Here is a 25,461-nt window from a genome sequence, read left to right on the forward strand (position 1 = left end):
ATTCATCCTTTACAAGCACATATTTCCAGAACATATGTCATACTTGTATTATTCTAAATGTACCAGTTACAAAGCTATCTTTGTAGACTAGACCATTTATTGTAGATATTTGACTACTTCTCTAGCTCATTCACAGATTCTTAATCCTTGGTGCTCAGAGGTTACATTTCATTCATGTTTATAACCTTACCTCCTAACACAGTGATTTAACACATGGTATATGCTAAATAAACTCTTGCTAAAATTGAATGGAATTCTGCAAACTGAATTGTTCCCTTTATATAAGAATAATTCCAGGTTGTCACTTCAATTCAATGCAATGAAACAAGTGTAAAAATATATTACCAACTTACCTGTTCCTGTAGAGACTTATAAACAGACAGGAATTATTAGTCGACATGATTCAGGTCGTGGTATCTACATTGCAAATATACCCACCCTCACATTTATAATATATTTTATCTTTGTTTCAGTTAGGCAATCTGTTTTTTTTTTTAATTTTTATTTTGTTTACTTATTTTTATATGGTACTAAAGATTGAACCCAGTGCCTCATATTTGTGAAGCAAGTACTATGCCACTGAGCCACAACCCAAGCCCTAGTCAATCTGTTGTTAACCTAACATTACTAATGATTTCTTTCCCTGCCTAGAGAGCATGTTTTTTTAATCTATAATAGTATAAATGATTTTGAATAGTAAAAATTGATTTTTTTATTATTTTATTGAAATAGTTTCTTCTCTAATTCTGCTTTCTGGATTATGAATTTTGTGCACACATGAAAATTTTATTCACAATAAGCCCTATAACTCCTATTTAGTCTATGTCTTTTGAACAAGATATACTGCTCTGTGCCCAGCCTCACTAATGTACCAAGGATATTCTTAATAGGAAACTAAGTAAGAAGTCTGCTTAATAAAATGATATTAGAACCTATAGGATTACAAGTGACATGTGAGGTTTTCTAAAATATCAAGAAGCTACGTATACTTTCCACATGATTTATTGGTATATACTTTTTATGATTTAATTATATAAACTGCTTTAACCATGTGAATTTTGTATATTTCTACTAACATATTATCTGAATTTTCTATGGCATTTATCAGCAGTTTCCTTTAGGAACATAGATTTATTTTTCTCATGAAACAAGAACTCCACAGCCAAGGCAGTCCAAAGATGATGGGTACAACCACTCAAGGATGTCACAGAGGAGCATGATTCCTTTTAGCTTCCTACTCTACTCCTATATGGCATACGTCTTTATGGTCATAAGATGAATGCCCCTCCTCCAGACATCATGTCGTGTTCTGTACAGAAAAAAAAAAATGGGGAAGTTCAAAGAGGCAAAATACAAATAAGCAGTTACTGTCTGATTCTGCCCCCTTTATTAACAAGCTTTTCCAGAAGCCTCACATGGGCTTGTTTCCAACTCCCTGGCCTAATTTTATTGCATGAATGCCCATCATTTGAACAGGATCTGTGAAGCTGGTAATGTTTGTTCAGGCTCTTTGTCATACTGAAGAAAGTTGGAGTTCTTTTTTTAGAGAAAGGGAGGATGAGTTTTCAGATAGGCAAGTAGCAATATCTACCCCTGACCATATACTAAATATCTTAATACCAATTCAAGGGGCCCTAGAGCTAGGTAAAAAGGGATTTTATGACTTGAGATCCTTTAAAGGAAAGAAATGTTGCCTTTTTCCTAGGAATATTTGAAAATAACCATATCTCCCCATATTAATGTGACTAAAATTCAGTGGGTTTTTAGGGGTTTGTTTGTTTGTTTGTTTGTTTTGGTACCGGGGATTGAACTCAGGGGCATGTGACCACTAAACCACATCCCGAGCCCTATTTTTTGGGATTTTATTTAGAGACAGGGTCTCACTGAGTTGTTTTGCCCCTCGTTTTTGCTGAGGCTGGCTTTAAACTTTCAGTCCTCCTGCCTCAACCTCCCAAGCCGCTGGGATTACAGGCATGTGCCACCATGCCAGTTTTATAGGGATTTATTCTAAGTTTTAATGTCTTTTAGTTATAATTAAAATGTTACTAAATATTCAGTGTATACTCAGTACTGGATAAAGCACAATACAATAGAACTTATGTAAAGACAATCCCTGTCTCCTGGAAATTACTGTTGAAGATCGGCAGTACAGGTAGTCTACCTGATGGATATGGGTAGGCAGTGGAACAAACATTGGATACTTTAAATAAGTGAAAAATTGGCAATTCTTGCAAGTAGTCAGCAAGTATGTTTTGAAGGATGGTGGGAAAACAAGTCATAGAAGCTGAGGTTTAAACAAATAAGGATCAGAAACATTTTTTTTTAAATTTTTGCTATTATGTATTAGGTTCTGATGTCACTGGAAAACTTAAGGAAGTTCTAGCATTCCTCCCAACTGCAGTGAAGATCTGTATTATAATCAGCTACACTAGAAAGAGATAATTAGGAAAAGGCCAAGGAACCTTTACTTCCTCCCTCCCAGATCTCACTGCATAAGACAAGTTCCTGCTGAATTCTAGGATCCAGATACTTTGCAACCTGTGATCTATCATTTGATTCCCACATACACCTCCAAATTGGTTGTTACTATTACTTCTTCCCTATATAGCATTTGAGAGTGAGAAAGTGTCAGGAAATTTCCAAAGAATCTAAGTTTAAATTCCAGTTGTTCTAGGTCTTTTTCCTGTCACCCTATCTAGTGGTATATTTGAAATAAATGAAGTAAATCCTTAGGAATTATCCTTTCCAGGGAAGTCAGATCAGGAAGGGCAGAAATGTATTCTACGAAGGGTACCTTTCTGGTTGAAGGATGCCTCATCCTGGGTGAGGAAAAAATGGGAGATCCATATGCCATGAGAGACCCTGCCCAACCAAACCAGGATTAATCCTGTGGGTGTCACAGATTTTTGTTTGAGGTACTCTAAATACATAATAATATTGAACAATCTCACCTCCAATAATAGTGATTGCACACTTTCCAGTAATTATCCAGAATGAAATAAAAATGAACTTAGTTTACCTACTTTTTAAACTTGTGGTCCATGGCATTAGTGCAATCAGATTTTGTCCTGGAAATAAAATAGTTTAATGAACTATTCTTTAGAGAATAACATAAATTTAGGGAAAAAATGTGGGCTAAATTACCACATTATTTTATTCTCTAGTAAAAATGTTAATTTTTAAGAATTTGCCTATTTTTATCAGTCCTCACTATATGTGTTTTTCTTTTCTGTTTTGATATTCATATGCAGCAAGGCATTTTGCATCTCATTAGGCCAGGAAATTCCAGGTAGGTCTATGGTGGGCTGGTGCAAGGTAAAAGGGAGGAATGAGAAATACACCTGAAAGCTTATTTTTCTTCTGAAAAGGGTGTCCCTTGTTCTCTTCTATCCTCTCCTTCTGCCTTCCCCACTTCTTTGTTTGCTAATAGCAGAAGCCAAGCACAACCCCAAATCTGCCCACTGTTTACTCTGGCCTTCAGTCCTCATTCTATAGCCTCTTTTCAAAATACTACAACGTTAAAATCAATCTGTGCAATATAGAAATACACATATACTTTGTTCATAAGATGGGTACTTTCTGATCCATGAATCCTGTGCCTTTGAGGATATCAACTTGTTGGAAGCGATGTGCACTACATTTTATGTTTTTGATGAAACACTGTAGATGGGTTAGGGCTAAAATGCATCCTGCCATCACTAAAGGGACAAAATAGCATTAATTCACTATGTCATGCCAGTATAAATTGCTTTAAAAGAAACATCTGTTCTAGACGAATTGATAGTGAAGAACATTTCTTAAGAACGAAATTAGAAATAATTACTTAAGCAGATGATGTGATTTTGTTAGTTGGCATTCCCATTGAATAACTTCCAACACTGACAGGCTGAACCAGAGGTGGCTAGTGTATTTTCTCTCCCTGCACCTTCTTGCTTGCCATTCTAGTCAAATATATATTTATTTAATAAAATAATAACCCTGAAGTAATATAGAAATAAATTGAAAAGCCTACTCCGTACAATTTCATGTGAAACAAATTATTATCAAGCTCCAGTAATAAAACCACAAACTAAAAACAAAACATCAGTATGATTTACAAAACTGGTTTACAGTATTTCCATGTATTTAGAATTCACATCCTCAATCAATCCATCAAAGAAACATGACGGCATGCCCTCAGTGTGTTAGACACTTTGCTAGGCAGACACAGGTACCATGGGGAATTCAAAGATGTTCCTATCCTTAGGGAGTTAACAATCTGGCTAGATAAAAATTCAGGATAATCACTATTCTTCTAAGCCATTTTAAACAAAACTCATAGTTTAAGGTTAAAAAAAAAACTACTTGACAGTTATGGCTTTTTAAAGTGTTCTATGGAATAAATTGGGTTTCTCTTTTCTGTGTTGAGTGAATCAGTCATCACTTACAGGCTGAGCAGAATAAGGTTTTCTTCATTTTTGTTCCTCCTGAGGCTTTATTTGTGGTCCTTTAAAATTTGTTTAGGTCTGAGTTCCAGAATTTAAGAGGGATATTGAAGTCTGGAAACAAGTCTGAGGATAACAAATTTGATGATAGAGATGATTAAAGGGAAAAATGGGAGTCTGTCACAGAAGGTGTTTACCCATGTCAAAAAGGAGACAAAAAAAGTGTAAAAGGTTTTTTAATGATTTTTTTACATTAAAAAAAAAATCACCATACCAAGTTAAGTATGCTTTTATTTCTATTCATTACTGAAACTAAGGCAAGAATATCAGGTGCTCTGTTTTAATGAAAAATTCAGAACATTCATGCCAGTGGAGATTTTTTAAGAGCATATTTTGTGAAAAATAACTAGTATTCTAAGTTCTATTTTTAATTTGCATATTGCCTTATTTTTATTGATTAGCAAAGTAATGTGTTCCTGCAAAAACAATTCAGGCCATACAGAAAAGTATGAAGAGTTGAAATTCTCCTGAATTCCACTGTCACAATGATCCTGTTAACACACATCCTGTATTGATACATCCTATATTTATGTTTTTACTCATGTGGCAACATCATGCTAGTATCAACATTGATACAATTTTGTATTTTATAACTCATTTTAAACATGAGTCGTTTACCGTAGTTTAGAGTTAGACCATAAAAGATCCTAAACAAGTCTTAAGTGACTTGGTGGGGGTTTCCTTAGTGCTATGATAAGGAGGTCCTTCCTCAATATACAGGACAGTTGTTGGGGTTAAGTCTGACTCCAGTTCTTAATGACTGTTGAACCTTCTGGAGGGCAGTGGCGTTTGTAGCTGCATTTTTTTTTTCCTGTCAACAAAGATTTGACTAAGTGTCTAGCACTAAAAAATATTATCCTAGTTACTTGTAGTAAAAACAAAATGCCTTCTCCGTTACTTGTATTTACAAAAAAAAACAAAAAAAAAAACCTAAATCTTCTTTATATGTTACATGCTAAAAGTTATAACTTAGACAATGAGTTATCTTTTTTCTTTAGTAGTAAAAACAAAAATAAACCAGATTATCTTAAAATTTGGAAATTTTATGGCTTGTTTACTCAGGTTAAAATACTCTTGAGACTCTAACAATAAAATTTGTTGTTTTTAGGCTATTATATAATGTACATATTCATTATATATGAATATAGTTTTCATCCAATTATGTGCCACATGCCCCATGACATGCCAGCTTATCTGTTTAGAGTATTTTTCTGTATGCTTGATTATAAATGAAAGGTTTTTAACAAAGAAAAATAAACTAAGGAGTATTTAGAAATATAATTATACGGAGGTCAGAACTATGAAAATTGCTTTTCTCACAATCACTATAACTTAGCTTTATTACCTAAATTATATAGTAATAAAATTATTTTTATACTCCTGAATCATTCATCTTGATTCTTGGAAAGAAACCACAATGTATTTATCTAAATAGAAAATCATTCTTTTATTTCTTACAATAATTTTTGAAATGTTTTCCTAGCACATTTGAAACTACGAGTTGAAATATTTAACAATGAAATAAAAACAATAACAAAAAATCCTCAAAAATATTCTTTTAGGAAAAAGCATGATGTAATTTATTTGCTGTAAGTGACATTATTGTTTCAAATCAACATCTCTGTCATCTATGAGAAAGAATATAGAGATGAGTCAGAATACATTCCTTTGCCTTAACACTCTTACAGATTGTGAGAACCTGGGCAAGTTAACTCTCCTCAGTTTTCTTTTATATATTGAGAGTTGCAAAATATGTAGTTGAAATTAGAAATGCAAGTTCCAGTTGACTTGTTCAGTATTTTAGTCTTCTAATATCATGTGACCTGTTATAAAAACAAAATTCTGAATAAAAGACTGAACTAAGAATTAAACCATTTAATATTTGCATTGTCACAGGTCTGTAGAACATAAACAAGCAGTGGTTTTGTTTGTGGCTTCAATTCATTACTGTGCATGTCCTCATTCATTTTACAGGAAATAAATAACATCTCTACAAAGCTCTAACTTCATTTCCTATTCATAATAGAAGATTAAAGGGAGAAAGTCTTGTTGACAGATTACATGGGTATCTTATATCCCACCATTCAGAATCTAGCTGAATGATTTAAGTAGGTGAACTAGAAGAATATATAAAAATAATCAACTGAACTGCTTTTTTTTTATGGTTCTGAGAATGTGTTTGAAGACACAAAAACAAGCTGGATTCTTTAAAAGATTAAAGTAAGCTTCCTCTTATTAAGTTTTGAAATACATTGGTTAAAATATACATGGAATCCAGTTTTGGATAGGAAAACATCCAAGAGATGTCACAGTTATCCAAGCTACAAACACATTTCCAGATTTGCAGAAATTGACGCTATTCTTCGTTAATGCATTTTTTTGTAGATTCTTTGGTTACATTCCTTATGGTAAATTTCCAGATACATTTATATTATTCTTTAAATTCTGTTTCTTTATAAATAAAATTCATGTTGTTTATAAAGAATATTTGGATAATAATTAGTACTATTAAAATCAATAACAGAATGCTAAAATATGATAATATTGTTTAGTATTATGCTTATTCCTAATGAATATCACCCAAATAAACATTAGATATGGTTTCTACAAACATTTTACTATTCTTGGTTAAAATCTGGAAACATTTAAAAAATAAAATATCTTCAGAACATTAGATGTGTGCATTACTGTTTGGAACATACCCATTCAGATTAGTGTGATGTGATTTGTCCTGCAGCTGCTTCAAATTAAGAACAGGTGTAGAAGACAGATTATGCAAATACTCATATTAATGTAATTGTCAAATTGGTGTGTTTACCATTGTGCTTTTAAAGAGTAGACTGTATTCCTATTTTAAATGTAAATTAGCTTCATTCTTGAGAGCAGCTATTGGGTAATATAACTTGGTACTGGCTTAGAAATGAATAATTTCTAATAGAGTGTAACACAGTTCTAAAATTCAACAATTTCTTTCTCAGTAAACTCTTTCACATACAAAAAGTGGCAATTCTGTTTTATTTTTAGCAACTATGTAGCCATTGTGGATTTGTATATATTTGAGTTGATTCTGACATACTTTTTGTTTCATTTTTTGTGGCATCTAATGATAACTATGATAGTTCTTGATCTCCTTCCTTCTTTTCTAATCCTGAATTCTTAGTTTCCCATCTTTGTTGATGTAATCTTTTAAGAAATAAATTATTGGAGAAATTAAATTATATTTATTTTAATAATTTTGTCTCACAAAATCTAGTTGTTTTAATATTTAAAATGCTTGCTTGCTGATTTTTATATTTTAAGCTGTGATTCATTACTGTTAGTTCATCCATATATCCTGAAGCATTTATGATTTTGTTCTTCTTTGCTAGCATATATTCAGCTTTCTCATTTCACAGAATAAGAAACTGAGGCTTACAGAGGTTAAATTGTATAATGTTAGTTCATGTAGCTGGCAGTAGGAGCTGAGCTGGGAATTCAAATCAGTCTAATTCCAAATCCTAGACCTTTTATCCATTTATCATTGATAATATACAATATCCTAACTGCTAGTCAAAAATATCTCAAAATTTTCATTTTTAGATTATGAGATCTAAATTAGGAGAATGACAAGGTAATAAAGGTCAGTACTACCTTTCCTTGAGTATCTTCACTGTATGGAATCCAGGTGTAATGATCTATGGTTAAGACAGAGCCATGATTCTTGAGGAAATGGATAGGAGCCATATGGACACCCCCATTAGGTGGTTGGGGGTGATCTCCATCATCAATACCATTATAAGATTCCAATGTAATGACACTAACTCCCTTTATTCCCTTGTTTTTTAATACTCTACAATCCCCACCTGTTGGGCAACAGTGAGGAGAAGCAATGGAACTTAGTAATGAAGTTAGATGTTTACCTTGCAATGTGTTCAATAATCGTTTGATGTGAAAGATAAAGCAAGGGGCTTTGATGAACCTGCCCTGGAGTTTTCTTGGCATCATGAGAGCTTTCATGTCACAGGCTAAGATTTTTTTTTCTGTTGGAAAGAGCTATTTTTTTAAATCATTGATTCTCTTCTGCCATAATTTCTCTCTGCCTCTCAAAAAAAGTGAAGAGGTTGACAGAGACCAAATCATAATTAGAGATGCCAACAAGTTAAGCTTCTGTATGTACAACTTTCAGTCTCTATTTCTCATTAAAGAGTCTGTCATTTACCATTATTGGCAAGAAAAGGAGCTGCCACTGAGACCAACAGCAGATGAAAAATAGCTGATCCAAAGGCTGCTGCTGCTTCCCCTGCAGGGATCAGAAGAGGGGCTGCCACATCCTCCAATCCCCCTCCTGCATTCCTAGGGGTGACCATGATCTGAATTGCTCCCCCCTAGCGAGTAAAGTATACAGTATAAGAGATGCTGGTACTTTGTGAATTCAAAAAAATTAATAGCATGATACCTTTTTTGTCTTGATATATAATAGATATAGCAGTAGATCTTCAAGCTTCATTCATTGAATCAAGTCCTTATCTGATAATACATTCCCATAGAAAAGATCACCAAAAGGCAATGATTGTAAAGGCCTGGCCCAGTCCACAGTCTCCAAGGACAGCCGGGGTGAGTGCCTCTGTGAAATCTCCATGCCTATGTAAGCAAAGCAAGGAGTGCTTCATTCTCTTCCTTCCACTCACTGGTATTTCTGATTTGGTTGGCAACAAATGCACTTCAGAAATACTTTGAATTTTGTTCTAGTTTGGTGCCTAATATATCTCTATGAGATTACCAGCTTGGCTTAGAATTCCACTAAGAAGTATCTTCATATGTTCTTTTTTGCTTTTTAAAGGAAAAACCTCCAAAATAAGTTGAATTTTACACAATACATCCAATATATTACTATGCTGTTTTATTCTGCACATTAAAGTATTTTCACTTGTATTGTTTTGTGGTGATTTTATTTTTTCAACTCCTCATTTTAATAGATAAACAAAGTTTTGCATTTAAGTAAAAAGTAGTTTTTGCTTTAAAAAATATACAATGCCTACCTTAAATCTTTGGACTCACACACTGTATTCATAAATTCTCAAGCAAAGAGTCAAGGTGAAAAATCCCAGGTTGATGTGGCTCACAGTATCTTGATTTAAAATATACAGAATACATACTTACTCAAAGATTGGAAGCACTTATAATATGTTATGCCAGCCATCCTGAAAGCCATTTCAATAGATTCTGTACCCTGGCATTTGTTTTAGAAATAATTGCATGCAAATGTGGTTTAACATCTGTACTATGTCTCTTAATCCTAACCAGGCATTTTCCATTAGATGCAGTCTGAAAATCACATTAAGAAAAATATATCAGCTGTGAAATTATATTCTGAATGCCCCAAATTGCAAAGGAAGGGACAATATCCAGTAAAATTTACTTCAGTGTCCTCTTTTCTGAACCCCAAATTTTAAATATTTGTTTCACTTCCCTTTCTTGGTAACTTATAAACTGAGCTGAGATAATCTGTTTTCCAAATGTTCTTATTTAGTTTACAAAACTTTCTTGAAAATGAGTATATATTCTTATGTTATTATCTTACCATGTGCTTGGTAGCACAAAATTTAAAATTTTATTTTTGTCCCTCTAATAGACATACAATTCAAGTTAAATTTTAGTATTCTCTGTTCTCAAAAGCAGAATTCTCCAAGAATTTTGATACTGAACTGACTTCATACCTTAATATATTTAATAATTTAAATTATTCCTTGGAATACTTAGGAGATTTGGGGAAGAATATTAAGGAATAAAACTTACGTAAGTCCATGATAAAGCAACTGAACAGAAGAAAGGGGGAAGTGTGAAGGAAAACACAGTTGTTTCTTGCCTCCTTGAAGATTTCTAAGGATATCTGTGTCACCCTGCCCTGGGCACAGCTGCATCTTCAGGATGACACTAACAGGACGTGAAATACCTCAGAAGTGTTTTTGTGTATTCAGCCCTTCAATTATCCTTAAAGAGAAAAGGCAGGTGGTGCACGTATTTAATAATGAGAAAGTAGAAGTGCAGAAAGGCCACTTTGCTGTACATGGAGTTCTTGAAGGCCTGACTTTTCTCTTCCTGTCTCCATCCCTGCCACCCTCCACTGGAACTATTTTTCTGACCTTGCAGGACTGAGTAAGGGTCTCTGACTGCTTCAGGGAAACATACCTCCAAGCTTCCACATAGACCTCTAATTCTGTCCTGACATTCCCCACTCTACCCACCCCACCCCCATTTGTGTACTGCTTTTTTGTCCACTTCTTCTCACATGGCGTCAGAACAGCCTTTTTTGTTTCTCATCTGCTATACAAGTACTCCATCTCTATTCTAATACCTGAACATACATCTGTCAATTGTGTTTACGTTATACCCATCACTAGCAGTTTGTCCTCCCAGTTTATCCATACATTCTTAGGGTTAGTGACTCCTCCTTGACTTTGAATCTCAGTTCTTCACCAAAAGAAAGGTGATGTGTAGTACCCACAGAAACAAGGTGGCAATGGATACACATGTCTATTTTATCTATTCAATAATTATTGTATATTTAAAATTTTTGTCTCCTACTCTCCAGATGTTTATAACAAGAATTTCAGCTCCCTGTTTTTTTAATTTATTTTAATTAGTTACAGTACAATGATCTTGACATATCATACATTTGAATCAAATGGGGTATAATTTCTTTTTTCTGAGTGTACAGGTTGCAGGATCGCATTGGTCATACAGTCACGTATATACATACAGCAATACTAGTGTCTATTTTATTTATTATATTTTTATTTTATTTATTTATTTATTTATTTATTTATTTATTTATTTATTTATTTATTTATTTGGAAGAGCTGAAAATATTCTCTTAAACAAAGCAAACACACATACAACAAATAAGCAAAAACACAATAGTATACCAGGGCTGTGCAAGAATATCTCATGCCAGAATTGTCTGTGGATGGCTCCCTTCACTCCCCTCCAGAATATAATCACTGCATCACTTGTGGCAGCACTAAGGGCATCCTTTGTTTTTGCTGACTTTAGAAACAAGAAAGATACTTGATTACCATCCCTGGAGATTCCTGTTGTCTCTGTAGTTGGTGAACAGGTGTAGGTCTTTCCTCCCCCCAGATAAGCAGCCAGGTCAGCTGCCCCCTCCTTGAGTTCAGCCTTACCTGTGGAGGCAGCCTGGCTCTCTGGGTGAGAGGTGTCCGTGTCCTTTCTATTCTTGGCTCCTCTGCTGAGATTTCTAACAAGGGTGCCAATTAGTGCCAGTTATGATGGCAGCTTTCTGAAGTGAATAAGAAGGGATTGACTAAAAACAGGGTGAAAGATCTGACTCTGACACTGTTACATTCTGAAATCTTTGTTAATTCCTCAACAATTTTAAGAACCTTTTTAAAAATCTCATTTTAAAAATATTTTAAGTATGTCAATTTGTTTGATTAATATGCAAATACTTTAAAATCTGAAGTCCTCAAGATACCTCTTGGGATCAAGGCTATCCCTAAACTTTTTATTGTTGTTTATCTAGCCTTTTTTTTTTCTTAAAAAAGAAAACCATCTCTGTGTTTGTATACGATTGTGTATTTGTGTGTGCACATGTCTTTATGTGGTACTTGGGATTGAACCCAAAGCTGTCTACCATGCAGATATATCCACTGAATTCTTTATTTTTTTAAATTTGAGACAGGATCTTGCTAAATTGCCTCAAACTTACAATCCTCCTGCTTCAGTCTTGGTAGTAGTTTAGATTACAGGTGTGTGCCATAGTGCCTAACAAAGTGATTTTCTTCTAAAAGAAATTTACAATCTATTGAATAAGGAAAAGTGATTGAGTATATAATCTTAAATTATAACACAATTTAAAAATGTTAATGTCCATCAATAAAAATGTTAATTGTGCCAGTATTGATAATTTGTATTTTATCTGTTTTATTTTTGTCATTACATCCATACCAAGTTGTGCTTTTAGAGTCTGACTATTCAAGCTGACATTTTAAGTATTCATAAAACTGAGATTATATCATTCTGTGACTATATCACTTAAATTTGCAAACAGTCGCAGATCCTAACTTTCATGCTTATTTTCAGTCTATTCTATAAAAATGGATTGTAATCAAAATTTGCTCCAAAACTCATTTTAAAAGCTGTTGCTTCATTCTAATTTGATTGAACTATATTAACAAATTGATTGAACTATATTCACATCACCTAGTTAGTGTATTTGGGTTTCAAATCACGGAAGTGGGCATATGACTTAAAAAAGTGGATACTATTCAAATCACAGAAATGGGCATATGACTTTAAAAAAGTGGATACTCTTCAGTGGATACAGGTTTGCTTACAAAATACAAGGGAAAATTAAACAAAAGCCTAGTCTCAGAAAGGACAGCAAGCAGAGCAGGAGTCCTGGAATCACAGACACTGGAATGGATGAGGAAATCTAGTTCCTGCAAGAGGGAGTCTGATTCTTTTGCCTTGTGTCACCCACTCACTCTCTAGCGAGTCCAGCAGTGTATATGTGATGAGGTGCAGGATGAGGATAGTCTCCAAAGGAAAACATTGGTACCAAAGAGAGGAATAGAAAGTGAGTAGGTAAAATCCTCTGTTGTAACACTGAGCTGGTTTGCAAGTCTGTAGTCTGATTTTGACAGTTTTCCTCTTAAAAATTTTAATTTTTTTTAACACCAAGGAAACTAAAAACAACAGAGAACTATAAGGAAATAGCTTAACATAACAAATGGGTGCATGAAGATTCATGGCTTTATGCAATTCTACCTCCATCTATGAAAAATGTATCAATATAAGTAAAATTTCAGTTTAAATAAATACAGTATTAACTTTATTTTTATTTACATAATTACTTTCTTAAGTAAATAGTAATCAGTTTTGGAAATTTAGATTTTCATGTTAGCTTTTTTTTTTTTAACCATTGAATGGTACCAGTTTGGTTTGTGACTTACAAAGCAAAAGAAAATATGCCATTTTTAAAAGTGTGCACTGATCTGTGTAGAAAGTGAACATAAAATTTACAAACTTTCGTGGAACCAGTTGGCCACAATATTAGCTTGGCCCTGTTCTTTAAAATCATTTTGAGTTGGTGAACCTAAGGAATCCCCATTCTGATAATAAGTAGTCTTCTGTCTCGATTCCCACACATTCTTTACTACGACTTCTACCACTTGGACATCTTACTGATCCAGTTGCATTCTCTGGTTGATGATGATATCAGACACACACACACACACACACACACACACACACACACACACTATTCTGTATCTCCCTCTCTGACCCTGCTACAGCACTTGCTCTTATGTTTTCCAAATCATTGCTTTTCTTACTCCTGCTTCCAAGGAAGCTACTGAATTTTCCAGTGGAAAATGGAAAACCAAACTATCAGACCATGTTGACTGTGACTTGGGCTTAGCCTCCTTCACTATTTAGCAGTTGTTTTGCTGGTCCCAAAACACCTTCCTCTACCTCTCCAGCTTTCACTGTGTCCTTGTAGCTTCTCCCTCACAATTCTCAGTTATTTGCCTCCTACTTGAAAAGAAAATATAGAGGCCACCAGACAGAAACTCCCTCTGTCTTTCTTGTGTCTTCTCCTAAAACTGAGAAGCATTTCTTTTCTTTTTTTTTTTTAAGAGAGAGAGAGAGAGAGAGAGAGAGAATTTTTTAATATTTATTTTTCAGTTTTCGGTGGACACAACATCTTTATTTTATTTTTATGTGATGCTAAGGATCGAACCCAGCACCCTGTGCATGCCAGGTGAGCATGTTACCACCTGAGCCACATCCCCAGCCCCAGAGAGGCATTTCTAATCATGCCCTTTTGCCTATCAATAGCATCTTCTCTACCTACCCCTGCTCACCTCTCTCAGGATGTTGTCCTGTCAGCTGCACATTTGCATTTCTGTACCTTCAAAGAGTCCAATCTTTAAAAACAAAAACACTCATGAAAGAAGATCACAAGTCCTTTTCTTTTGCTTCCTTACTAAACTTTGGACAACTTGTTTATACTTGAACTTCCATACTTCTTAAGCTATGGTGTTGATGTGAGGTGTCCTCCAAAAACTCACATGTGAGACAATTTCCTTTCAGTCACAGCAGCAAAAAAGCTGACTAAAACATATATTGGGGTTCCCTTTCTGGCCTTCCTAACCTTCTGGAATAGTTCTGTTGACTGTCACTGACAAACTCAGAGAGTTGCATTCAATTCTCATCCTTCTGGGCCCTTTCAAAATATTTGAGCTTTTTGGTGATATTCCTCTGGCCATTCCTTTCTCTGCCCTTTGTTGGCTTTTCTCATCTCTGCCCATAATGTTTTCTGTCTAACCTATTTAGTGGTGCTCAACTTTGGCTGCACATTATCATTACTTGGGATGCTTATTTAAAAAAAAAAAAATTCTCATTTCTCTGCTGGTCCCGGGAGGCGGAGCCAGCCTCAGCATAAATAGAGCTCCCTGGGAATGCGGAGCCCCACTGCAAGCCTAGAACTATTGCTTCAGATGATCTTGCCCTCTGAAATTCCCTACTCACTGAAGCATCATCACCTTATAAGTGGAGATTCTCAAGTCACCATATTGCCTCAGCTCCTGAACTCAATGGTCAGCTAGAAACAGCTACTTGGATGTCCCGCCCTCACCACTAATTTGGTATTTTCTAATGAAGTATATTCTCTCCCATTCCTTCCACATTTTCCCTGCATCCTTTAACCTAATAGGGTTATCAGTCCACTCTTACTGTCCCTTATTCTTCATGCCTCACTCAGTCACTCAGGTAGTTCTCAAATCCTCTAAAATTAGCCTTTTCTCATATTGAGTGTCCTCTCATTCCACCACTACTGCTTTGACTCATGCCATAAGTAACTGTCTGGGGAATCTGTAGGCTGACAGCCAGTAGCAGTCAGAACTCACATCTTCATGCTTTCCACTTAAGTCCAGCAAATCCCCTTTCAATCATGACATATCAGAAATCCACTGTCTGATGGGCAGAACTCTTTGTGGTCCCGCGCCTTCCAGCCTTATCCCATGTCAGCGCTCCCCATCTCTTCCCTCTCCTACCATACCAGAGCCATCACATTTCTTGGGCGTTATCGTAAACCCCTTGGATTCTCCCTGTCTTCCTTATCACTTTGAAAACCAAATCTCAATATAATTGATATCTTTTCTAATCCCTTTTATATATTTGTGCAAGTGCATCTTATTCTGAGAAGGCTATTTTAGATTTTTCTGAATTGCCAAAGGGTTTGAGGATGCAAAAAAAAAACACCAACCAACCAAACAGACAAAAAGCAGTCCCTGAAAATGGCACTTATTTTCTTGTATCCCAGTTTACAAGTCATTTATCCCCATTCTCTGGAGGCAGAGACAATCTTTATTCCCTTTTATATCCACATGGCTAATATAGGTCATAGCACATAGTAGCTGTGGAAAATGTTGACTGACTGAAAAATAGACTAAAAGAATAAAAATTCCCCTGTCAAGCAAATATTCTGAATAAAGTACAAAATAAGAACAGAGATGCTATAAGATACAGTCGCCAAGATGTTTGTTAACTGCATATCCCTGGACCCTATCCCAGATATTTTGAATCTGAATTTCTAGGAATGTAACTCTGTATCTTCAGTCATAGAAGTTACTTATGGCATGAGTCAAAGCAGCAGTGGTGGAATGAGAGACATTCAATATGAGAAAAGACTAACTTTAGAGGATTTGAGAACTACCTGAGTGACTGAGTGAGGCATGAAGAATAAAGGAAAGAGTGGACTGATATCCCTAGTAGGTTAAAGGACGCAGGGAATGTAACTAGGAGTGTAACTCTGTATCTTCAGTCTTAGAAGTTTTGCCAGGTGTGGTGCATGCCTGTAATCCCAACAACTCTAGAAGCTGAGGAAGGAGGATGGCAAGTTCAAAGCCAGCCTCAGCAATTTACCAAGACCTTAAGCATCTCAGTAAGACTCTGTCTCTAAATAAATTACATAAAATGGCTGTGGATGTGGCTTTGTGGTTAAGTGCCCCTGTGTTCAATCTCCTGTACCAAAAAAAAAAGTTTGCTTAAGTTTGAGAACCTGTACAAAAGAATATATGCTGCACATTGGCCTTTACATAAAAACATACATACATATATAAATAAGTAAAAGCATGCCTTGGAACAAGTAATTTCTACTGCCTGGACCTTATTTTCCTCCTCTGAAAATGATTCTTTAATAGCTGCATCATATTCTTCTATGTCTTATAAAGGTTTTGGAGTCTGTCTGTGCCTCAGAACAAAGTAAGGCAAGACTAACTCCTTCAAAATGAAGAGTGAAAATGCTTTGGATATGTGCCCATATTGATTTGGTTCTCTGGGGTACAGGGTCCCTGCTTCTTGTTGACTGACTCCAAACAATATACCAAACCATTCTGATCCACTGGGCTTATGAAATACTCACTGATGTTTTCCAGACATCAGTCTCTTTTGTTCACCTCCTCTGTCAGACCTAGGCAGTTTTAATGTTTTTCAGAGATGGACTGGGGAAGGATGAAGTAGTGTGGTTTTGCAAAGCCAACATGTGTCATCCTGTTATGACCCCAGGGCCCTAATGTCTCTGGGGATGATATCCATCAGATATGATGAATAGTCTAAAACAGACAACCAAATCAACAAACAAAGCAGTTGGAGTGAAGAAAGGACAATCAGCCATTTATTTTTGCTGCAGTCTAAAGTTTGATTTGTTTCATATCAATTTTTTCTTAATTTTTGTACCTTCAAAATGGAAGGTAATCTGCCAATCAGATAAAATTTTAAGACAAATATTTTAATCATTTGTGAAAGAAAAAATTGAGCACTCAGCCAACCAAAAAAGTGAATTATAACTTAAAACATTTTCATTGGCAAGGAAAGGTCAATATGTAAAATTCCCATTGTTCAATAAAAATATACCTTTTTCAGCTTTGCAAAATATAATCTTTTTTTCTTACAATTCATTATGCTTTGCAACTGGAAGCAAACATACCCACGTGAGCTTCTTGATTTCTTCATTACTGTCGAAGTGGCTCTGATTTGGATTATGAAGTCTGCTGATAGACTGAAAATCATTTAAATACAGATACAATGTCTTGGGCATTTTTTTACAGCCTGTTCAGTATGTTGTAATTTTTTTTATATAGTAGGAATTCATTAATCTTTATTTGAAAAAAAAAATAAAAGCTGCCCTAAAGAAGCAATGATAGCTTATAAATATTAAGTAGATAACTAATAAATATTAAGCTAAGGGGTGACTGCACTATTCCAAGTACTTTATAGTTCTGTGTATTTAATAATTCTATGATGGTGTTGTTTGTCATTCACCTTGTAAAGAGATTGGCCAAGAGAAGCTAAGTATCTTGGTCAAGGTCATACCACTAGTAAGCATTGAGTCAAGATCTGAACCCCGACAGACTGTCTCCAGAGCCAGTATTCTTATTTTCAACACTACATGGCTTACTCTTTATTGTTTTAACAGAAAATCAAAATGATCCATCTTTAACTGAAAAATAGATTCCTTCTGAAGTTAATGTTGAAAACCTATTTCAGTACATTGCCCTGGCCTTCTCACTATTAAAAGGTTCTTTGGTGCTTATTTGAAACAGATGCAAACACTTAAAACATCCATTTGCATTGTGTTTCCCTGTGATTTGCTGGACCATGTCAGGTTGCCTTCAGGAGACTCATTTCTAAGTGACTGATTTCATTCGTCTTGCTGCTCCTTTACAAACCTGCAGCTTTGTGGGTCTGTTAAAGCTGGTTGGTCAGAGGTTTATTAGCATCTTGTGCCAACATTCTGTCTCTGTCTGTTTTAGAAAGATTTAGGCAGTTATGAAAAGAAACTGGGTGGTTTTTTCAAAGCACAAATTTTTTTAACCAAACCTGTTGGCAAGACACAATGACGGGCTAATGGTTGTGCAAAGTTTATTTTCACGTACTTCTAACTCCAGGAATTATTCATTGGGAATTACTTAAAAGCCTTTGCCTTCCAAATGTGCTGCTTTTCTTCTAAGTTATTGTTCTTCAGTAAACTTAAGATTCAGTTGAACTTCCTTTTTCACTAGTTTGGTTTTTTACTCTTTGTTTTTATTGCTTGCTCAACTCTTGTGATTGTTTAACTGTTGTATCTTATAATTTTTCATGCAAAATGATAAGGACAGGAAAATGTCACCATGAGCCCACAGTATGGGCAGGTCTATGTCTCTTGTCCCTAAGGATAGATTAATGACAATATCATTTTAATGTGCTTTATTTCTCTCTCTAGTAATAAGAATGATTTGGCATGAGTGTTTTGGTTAATCACAGTCTCTGATTAATAAAAATAAGACTTGTCACGGGGTTTTGGAGAATCAAAAAATAATGAAAATATACTTTGCACCAATCAAAACATAATATAATCTCTTTTTTGATGATTCAGAATGTCCTTCAGAATCTTGCTTCTTGTGATGGTTATCACCATGTTCATTGGTTAAAATTATATTTGGGAAATGTTTGAGGAAACAATTAAAGAAGATATGTTTGGATTATACTTAGATTTACTGAAATTATGTTTCTGAGTCATTTGAGCTAAGAATAGGGAGCGTTCTCTCTCACAGTGAAGCCTTAGGCTATTCTATTCCAGAGCTCCAAAACTGTAGAAGAAAGCTAGAGAAAAACCTCCTGGCTATAATGAAATCCTTCTGGTACTTTGGCACCTAAATCCTTTAAATGGTGGTTATACCCTCTAATTTTATCATGTGTTTTGTGTATCTTTATCATCGTACGTTATCTTGAAATCTGGTCATGTACTCCTCAAGGGGTGAGACTGTCTCTCCCTGTATCTCCCCTTCTCACCTATTACAAAGGCAAATATCAGTATCTCAACACGTTTTCATTTCTGAGACACAGATTATAATATTGTTTTTAATTTGGATGCTCTTAAGAGAGTTTAGAGTGATGTGGCTTATTTTATAGAACTTAATTTTCAACATCCAGTATAAATTAGTGTGAGTGGCTTTTTTTCCTGTGACAGTCACCTATTTTGGGTTTTATGTTGATGAGTGTCAATCGGAGGCATGTTGTTGTTGTTGTTGTTTCTGTTTATTGTGTGGCATAGAGTAACATTTCATTTCTGAGGATGCTTATGACCTTGTTAAATAGCAGTCCAAAATTTGTGTAGCTTGTTTTGATTTTAACCAAAGTTACAGCTGCCTAGCTGTAAAGCAGTCAGTTTCTCTTATTATGACTAGTTCTTCAACTTGTACTGTTTTAAATTGCCTGCAATTAGCATATTTCAACCTTATTTTTAGGTTTAAATTGCAGTGTGAGAGTGTACTCTCCTCTTAGCTAATTAGTGCTATCAAGGAACAGTAGGTTACCTCATTAGTACCATGTGCATTTAATTAAAGAAGAGAAAATTGGAGTTAACCTCATAGTTAATATTTTCACAGAGTGCTACAATGCCAACACCTTCAATTGGAGTCACACCCCTGTGTATCTAATTATGCACTGGTGCCAAATAAGGTTAGCAAGGGTACTACAAGGCTGTTGACAAAATAATTTAGATGAAAATGTGTTTGTTGGATTCTGACAGTAAAATATAACTTGAACATTTCCCCCCAGTCCCTATCTGCCAGCATCAGGTGACATACTTCTTCACAAGAAAGAGAAGGAAGGGGATATTTTGGAAGCCATTTTTCCTGTCTGAATTAATGTTGCTCTTATCTTGAAGAAAACTGCATATAGTCATGTAAAGCATATACAATCCCTTTCTTAAACAGAGCCCCTGAACTTCACAGATGTATTTGAAAAGAATTATTTATAAGATGTAATATTTACATGTATCAAACCACTACAAATACTCCCTGACACCCGTACCATGGCCCCCCTTGCTTTTCTTCTTTTCTGGTATAGTTATAATTTCCCTTGTGTATCTTGTGAATGGGGATCATCCTTTCATATCATACATGAAGTCTAAGAATGTGTTGTCACATGATCTATTCAAATGCAGTGTAATCCTTTTGCCCTTCAGACAAAATCTTTGAAATGTCTAATGCTACTTAGGTAAAAAATGACATTCCATGTCATTTATCAATAAATAATCACTTTTCTTTTACAGATAAAAATGCAAACTATACATTTGAGTATATAGAGTAGTTCTCAATGCAAATGGCAAAACTCAACAGGTTTTAACAGATATTATGGAGTAGAGCTCTATAGTCTTAAGTGTATTTTAATGGCAAAAATTGTGATACCATAATGCATAGCCCAGATAATTTACTCAAAGAAATTATTGGGATTGTTCTCAAATTTCATGGCAAGGAAGGTTTGTATTCATTGGTATTGGTTACAATTGACTAAAAGTCAGAGGATAGCTTTTTCAAAATTATATGGAGATAATTAAGTTTTAATAACAAATAGCATCCCATACTCTAAAATCACAGTGCCATTTAAATCTATAGGAGTATTTATGAGTATTGGCTATAATTTCAATTTAGAAGTGGGAACTGAGTTTCCTAAGGCAGCATCACAATAGATAATCAGTGAATTTGGGGGTCCTTGGTTAATTCATTATGATTCAACTAGTAAACTTCACATTGTCAAATGATTTCTATTTTTAAAATCTGTGCTAGTATTAACTGTGAGGAAAACATGGACTAGTCTTTCTTATGTTGATCTACCATGAGAATAATTCCCAAAAATGATTTTTAAAAATGATAATGTACATTATTAGCATAAGCCTTAAGACTGAAAATTTAAAAAAAATAAATTAAGAAGCCAACTCCTGATTCTCTTTGTTTAATCTAGGAATTGCTTCCAGAAACAAAATTATGTGTCTGTGGCCACTCTTCTGGTGATGGGCATCCTCACAACACATTTGCAGTAAGTTACATTGGGCAACTAGAAATTCAGCTATTAAACACAAGGCCATGGACCCAATCCCATTAAACATAATCTCTGATTTTCTATACTAAGTCCCTTCTATGGGTGCATATATAATCAAGAGATAGCTAATGTTAAGATACAGATGTAATTAATTGGTTTTCTGTTACTTCTTGTGTTCTCATTTCAATTATGTTTCGTCAAATATACACTTCACAGTTTCTGTGAGTTGATGACATTAAAGTTCACCTTAATTATATAAAGGCTGTAGCACTGACACACTTTTCTTGAATTTTTAAGAATAAATTGATGAAAGTACTGAGATGCATAAAAAAATGAGTACAGATTATAATTAATCCAGTAGATATTTTAAGAAAGAGTTGTTGTTTCTTATTCTGCAAGTTGCATATACATATGCCAGTGTGTGTGTGTGTGTGTGTGTGTATTCTGCCACTAGAATGAATTTTGTCTCTTTGAACTACAATATTCGATGAAAATTGCTTTTGTGACCCAATTTATATACCTGTTAGCCTTGGAAATGAACAATAATCCTAAAGTGTTCATTCAAGAATTTTTAAATAGAGCAACTCAGGCTTCTATTTGTCATGAATACTACCTATATTCACAAGAAATCTCTAAATATGTATACTCATATATCTTAACATATAGAATTTTTAATTATTTTCATATGAGTTGATGTACTTATTTTGCTTCAAGAAAATAGAGGACTCCTGAATTGTCTCTTTCAAAATTTATATTTTATTACCCTATGCATAATGTTTCTTAATTGTAATTGATAGAATACGAAACAATTGAGTCTTCTAAACAAGTGTTCTTCAGAAATGGAAAAAAAAATATCTAATTCCATAGTTTCAAAAAAGATATTTCTTCATTAAAAGTAGTATCAGATTGATGTGGCATGTAACTACTCGTGGAAAATATGAAACTTTTAAAACAACAGTGAGTGTAGAGAATTGGTAGTAAATTTTGTATACGGCAGTTATGTTATGAGCTCAAATCATCTGGTTTGGGGTCTTACTCATTTTAATCCTCAAGTGTTTAGCCCTCCTGAGCTTTCTTTGTAATAATATTTGAAAACAATGGCAAAAATTAAAAAATAGTGATGAGTTTTGTTAAATTGATGTAACTAAATTTATGTGAAAAGCTAAAACAATCTAAATTTCTAAGTATTCTTTAGTTTAAAGGAAGATAAATTTAAGATACTTCAAACATAATTATATACTTAAACTTAATAAAGAAGATTAATCAAAAAATACACTTTAAAAATAGTACATTAAAAAGGGGATAGTACTCCTAATTGGTAACAGTTTTCCTAAAATAATTCCAATGGAAAATTTGTTTTTATTAAACCAGAGTGTGAGCTGGCTTAACTACTAATAGTGTTTGTTCTTTATTTAAAACTATTTCTACCGTTTAAAAAAGTCATGTTGAAAAAAAAAGAAATCTATGTCATCAGATCTTTATGTTTTCACTGACATAGTTTCAGAATAAAAACGTGATATGGAGAAAGGAAGTAGTTCACCAGGGACCATATAAGTAACTCCTCAAGGGAAGGGCTGCATTTGTAGCCCAGTTCGTGATCCCTGGTGTTTTAGTCTACCCAAAGGTATCCACGTCGTTCTTGGCTGCCTTGAGGGCTGTGTTGAATAGAGTGTGAGGTGTTCCACGTGTCTGTGACCACATTTAGTCTCTCAGATAGAAAAAGTGCTAGATGGGCTAATGATGGTTCCTGTGGCCAAGGAGGGAGGAAGAACATGGCAGAGTAGCGCACTAGGTGCTCACTGTCTTTGCAGGGTGCTGAACTCGGTGCTTCATATTTGTCACCAAGCGACTTCTCAGCTTTACAACTCAAGGGAAACATTGCTTGAATATTATTAAGTAGATGCTTATTTTCCTTTATTGATTGCATTAGTTATAAACTTTCTGCAAGCTCAAACAGCTATATAATGGGATTTAAAATCAAGAAGCAAACTAAAACAAACACTATCTATTATTCATAGTTGACAATTCCTACGTGATGGGCATGGCTCTCTTTTAATATTCATTAAATTTTAAAAGTATCAATATCCTGGAGTGGTACTCTACTAAATCTAGAGCACCATAGGGTCTCTGTTGGACTAAGAGGGAAAAAAGTGTGGAAGGATAGAAGAGGAGAACCTGAAGCCAGCTACTGTCCTTTATCATCTATGTGACTAACATTTTTATTAAATTTTGAATTGCAATTCTCCAATTTTTATTGGGCCTTATCAATTTAACATCACATATATCATTTCCATGGTTCTTCAACTTTCACAAATAAAATGCTGACATTTTCCGGCATGTGTTTCAATTGCCAGATTAAATAATTTTTTGCTCTCCCCTGCCCCTACTTCACGTAAAAAAATAACAATCAATTTAGTTTATTATGAAGCCTGAAATAAAGTGCCGTAAATTACGAGGAGGGTAAGCCACAATACCAAATTACCTTAAATAAGTAAAGAGTACATATTTGAAATTAAATGGATGTCCACAGCTTTCCATCGCATCATCCTCTTGCATGCATTAACTATATCACATGACTAACCAAATATGCAAAGCAAATATATTTCATAGGGACATTTTTTCTGTCTGCTTGTTTTATTAATAACCATCAGATATTAGCCATCCTTTGAATACTGTACCTTTCTAGCATTATAGAATACCGCATTAGTGGTATTTTATGTGCCCACTAATGCGTTCTATTTACTGTGTCTGTACCAATTCATTGCATAGTAGGCAGTGGCTGAGCACAATTATATCACCTCTACCAGAAAATTGTAATCATAAGTTTTGTCTACCTGTTGTATTTAAATATTTGGGATCCATGGGTTGTATTTTAATATTATAAGACAAAAATATTATATCCTCCTGTCAATTTGGGTTTCTTCAGAAAGATCATTACTTTCTAGCTTTAAGTGACAAGAAATTGAGAATAAGAGAATTTCTTTGTGGGTGATTACTTTCCAATGCTTGTTTTTCACATTCTGTCTTTTCAAATGCTGTTTATTGTAAAACTAATCTGAAAAATATCTTCACTTATTTGACTTTTTGTTTTCATTTATTTATTTATTCATTTATTTTTGGTGCCAGGGATTAAACCCAGGAGCACTCAATCACTGAACCACACACACCCTTATCCCCATTTATTTTGAGACAGAGTCTCGCTAAGTTACTTAGGCCTCCCTCAGTTGCTGAGGCTAACTTTGAACTCAAAATCCTTCTTCCTCAGCCTCTTGAGTAGCTGGGATTATAGGCATATGCTGCTGTGCCAGGCTTATTTTTCTTTTCTTTCTAACTTTTATGTTAGGACATAAGACATTCCTTTTTGATGGATAATTTTGGTGTATCTAATATCTTTATGAATGGCTTATGGTCAATATCCTGAATTTCATGGTCTTTGGCTTCCCTACTACACTAGTAATCCAAGTAAACTCACCACTGTATAACTAGACTCTGTTGACACCTCATCTGCCCAAGTGATTCATTAACACCTACCTGCAGATAATCTTATTGTTAGTCTTGCCTATAGTTTCTTACACCTAAATGAATACTGTTTTACTTAGCAATCTTCCTGTTAGCGCTAAGTGCTAAGGCAATTATGTTGACTGCTTAGGGTTTTTTTTTTTTCCCTTAGAATCTTATTTTTAAATCCTTTAGCATTGGACCAGATGAATCTTCTGATGAACAAAATATGTTACACCTTTAAACTTGATTGGCTTTGGTTCAGTGAGTGGGTTTATGTCCTATTCAAATTGAGTTTCAGTGTTCATATTTGATCTTTCCCTACTGGTCTTGACTCTGTTGTTATTGCCTCCTGGATGTTTCTTCTTGGGGATCTTGATGATTTAAGAAGCTATTTTTTTGTGTTTCAAATACATTGTTCTCTTTGGGCTTTACTTAAATTCTGTTCTGCACCCAATAATCTATCCTTTGGGTTCTGGAGTTACTGGATTGAATATTGTGCAAATTACTTGTCGTCATACCCTCATCAGTAAGATTAGAACAATAATTATATTTACCTATAGGGTGGCAATGGGGATTAAATTTAATAACCCTGGAAAAATTCTTAGCCTGA

General features: G+C 34.5%; 1 protein-coding gene across 13 annotated transcripts in view; it reads left to right on the forward strand.

The window, feature by feature from the left end:
* Foxp2 (forkhead box P2) overlaps positions 1-25,461 on the forward strand; it is a 546,252-nt gene that overhangs the window by 407,908 nt on the left and 112,883 nt on the right. For 10 of the 13 annotated variants that reach the window (XM_048786006.1, XM_048786005.1, XM_048786008.1 and 7 more), the window contains one exon: positions 21,273-21,347. The exons of the other annotated variants lie outside the window; for them this stretch is intronic. In XM_048786006.1, coding sequence (XP_048641963.1) covers positions 21,273-21,347 — 75 coding nt within the window. The remainder of the gene's footprint in view (positions 1-21,272; positions 21,348-25,461) is intronic. 13 annotated transcript variants of the gene reach the window in all.

This window comes from Marmota marmota, unplaced genomic scaffold, assembly GCF_001458135.2.
Source record: "Marmota marmota marmota unplaced genomic scaffold, marMar, whole genome shotgun sequence".
Lineage (NCBI taxonomy): Eukaryota > Metazoa > Chordata > Mammalia > Rodentia > Sciuridae > Marmota > Marmota marmota.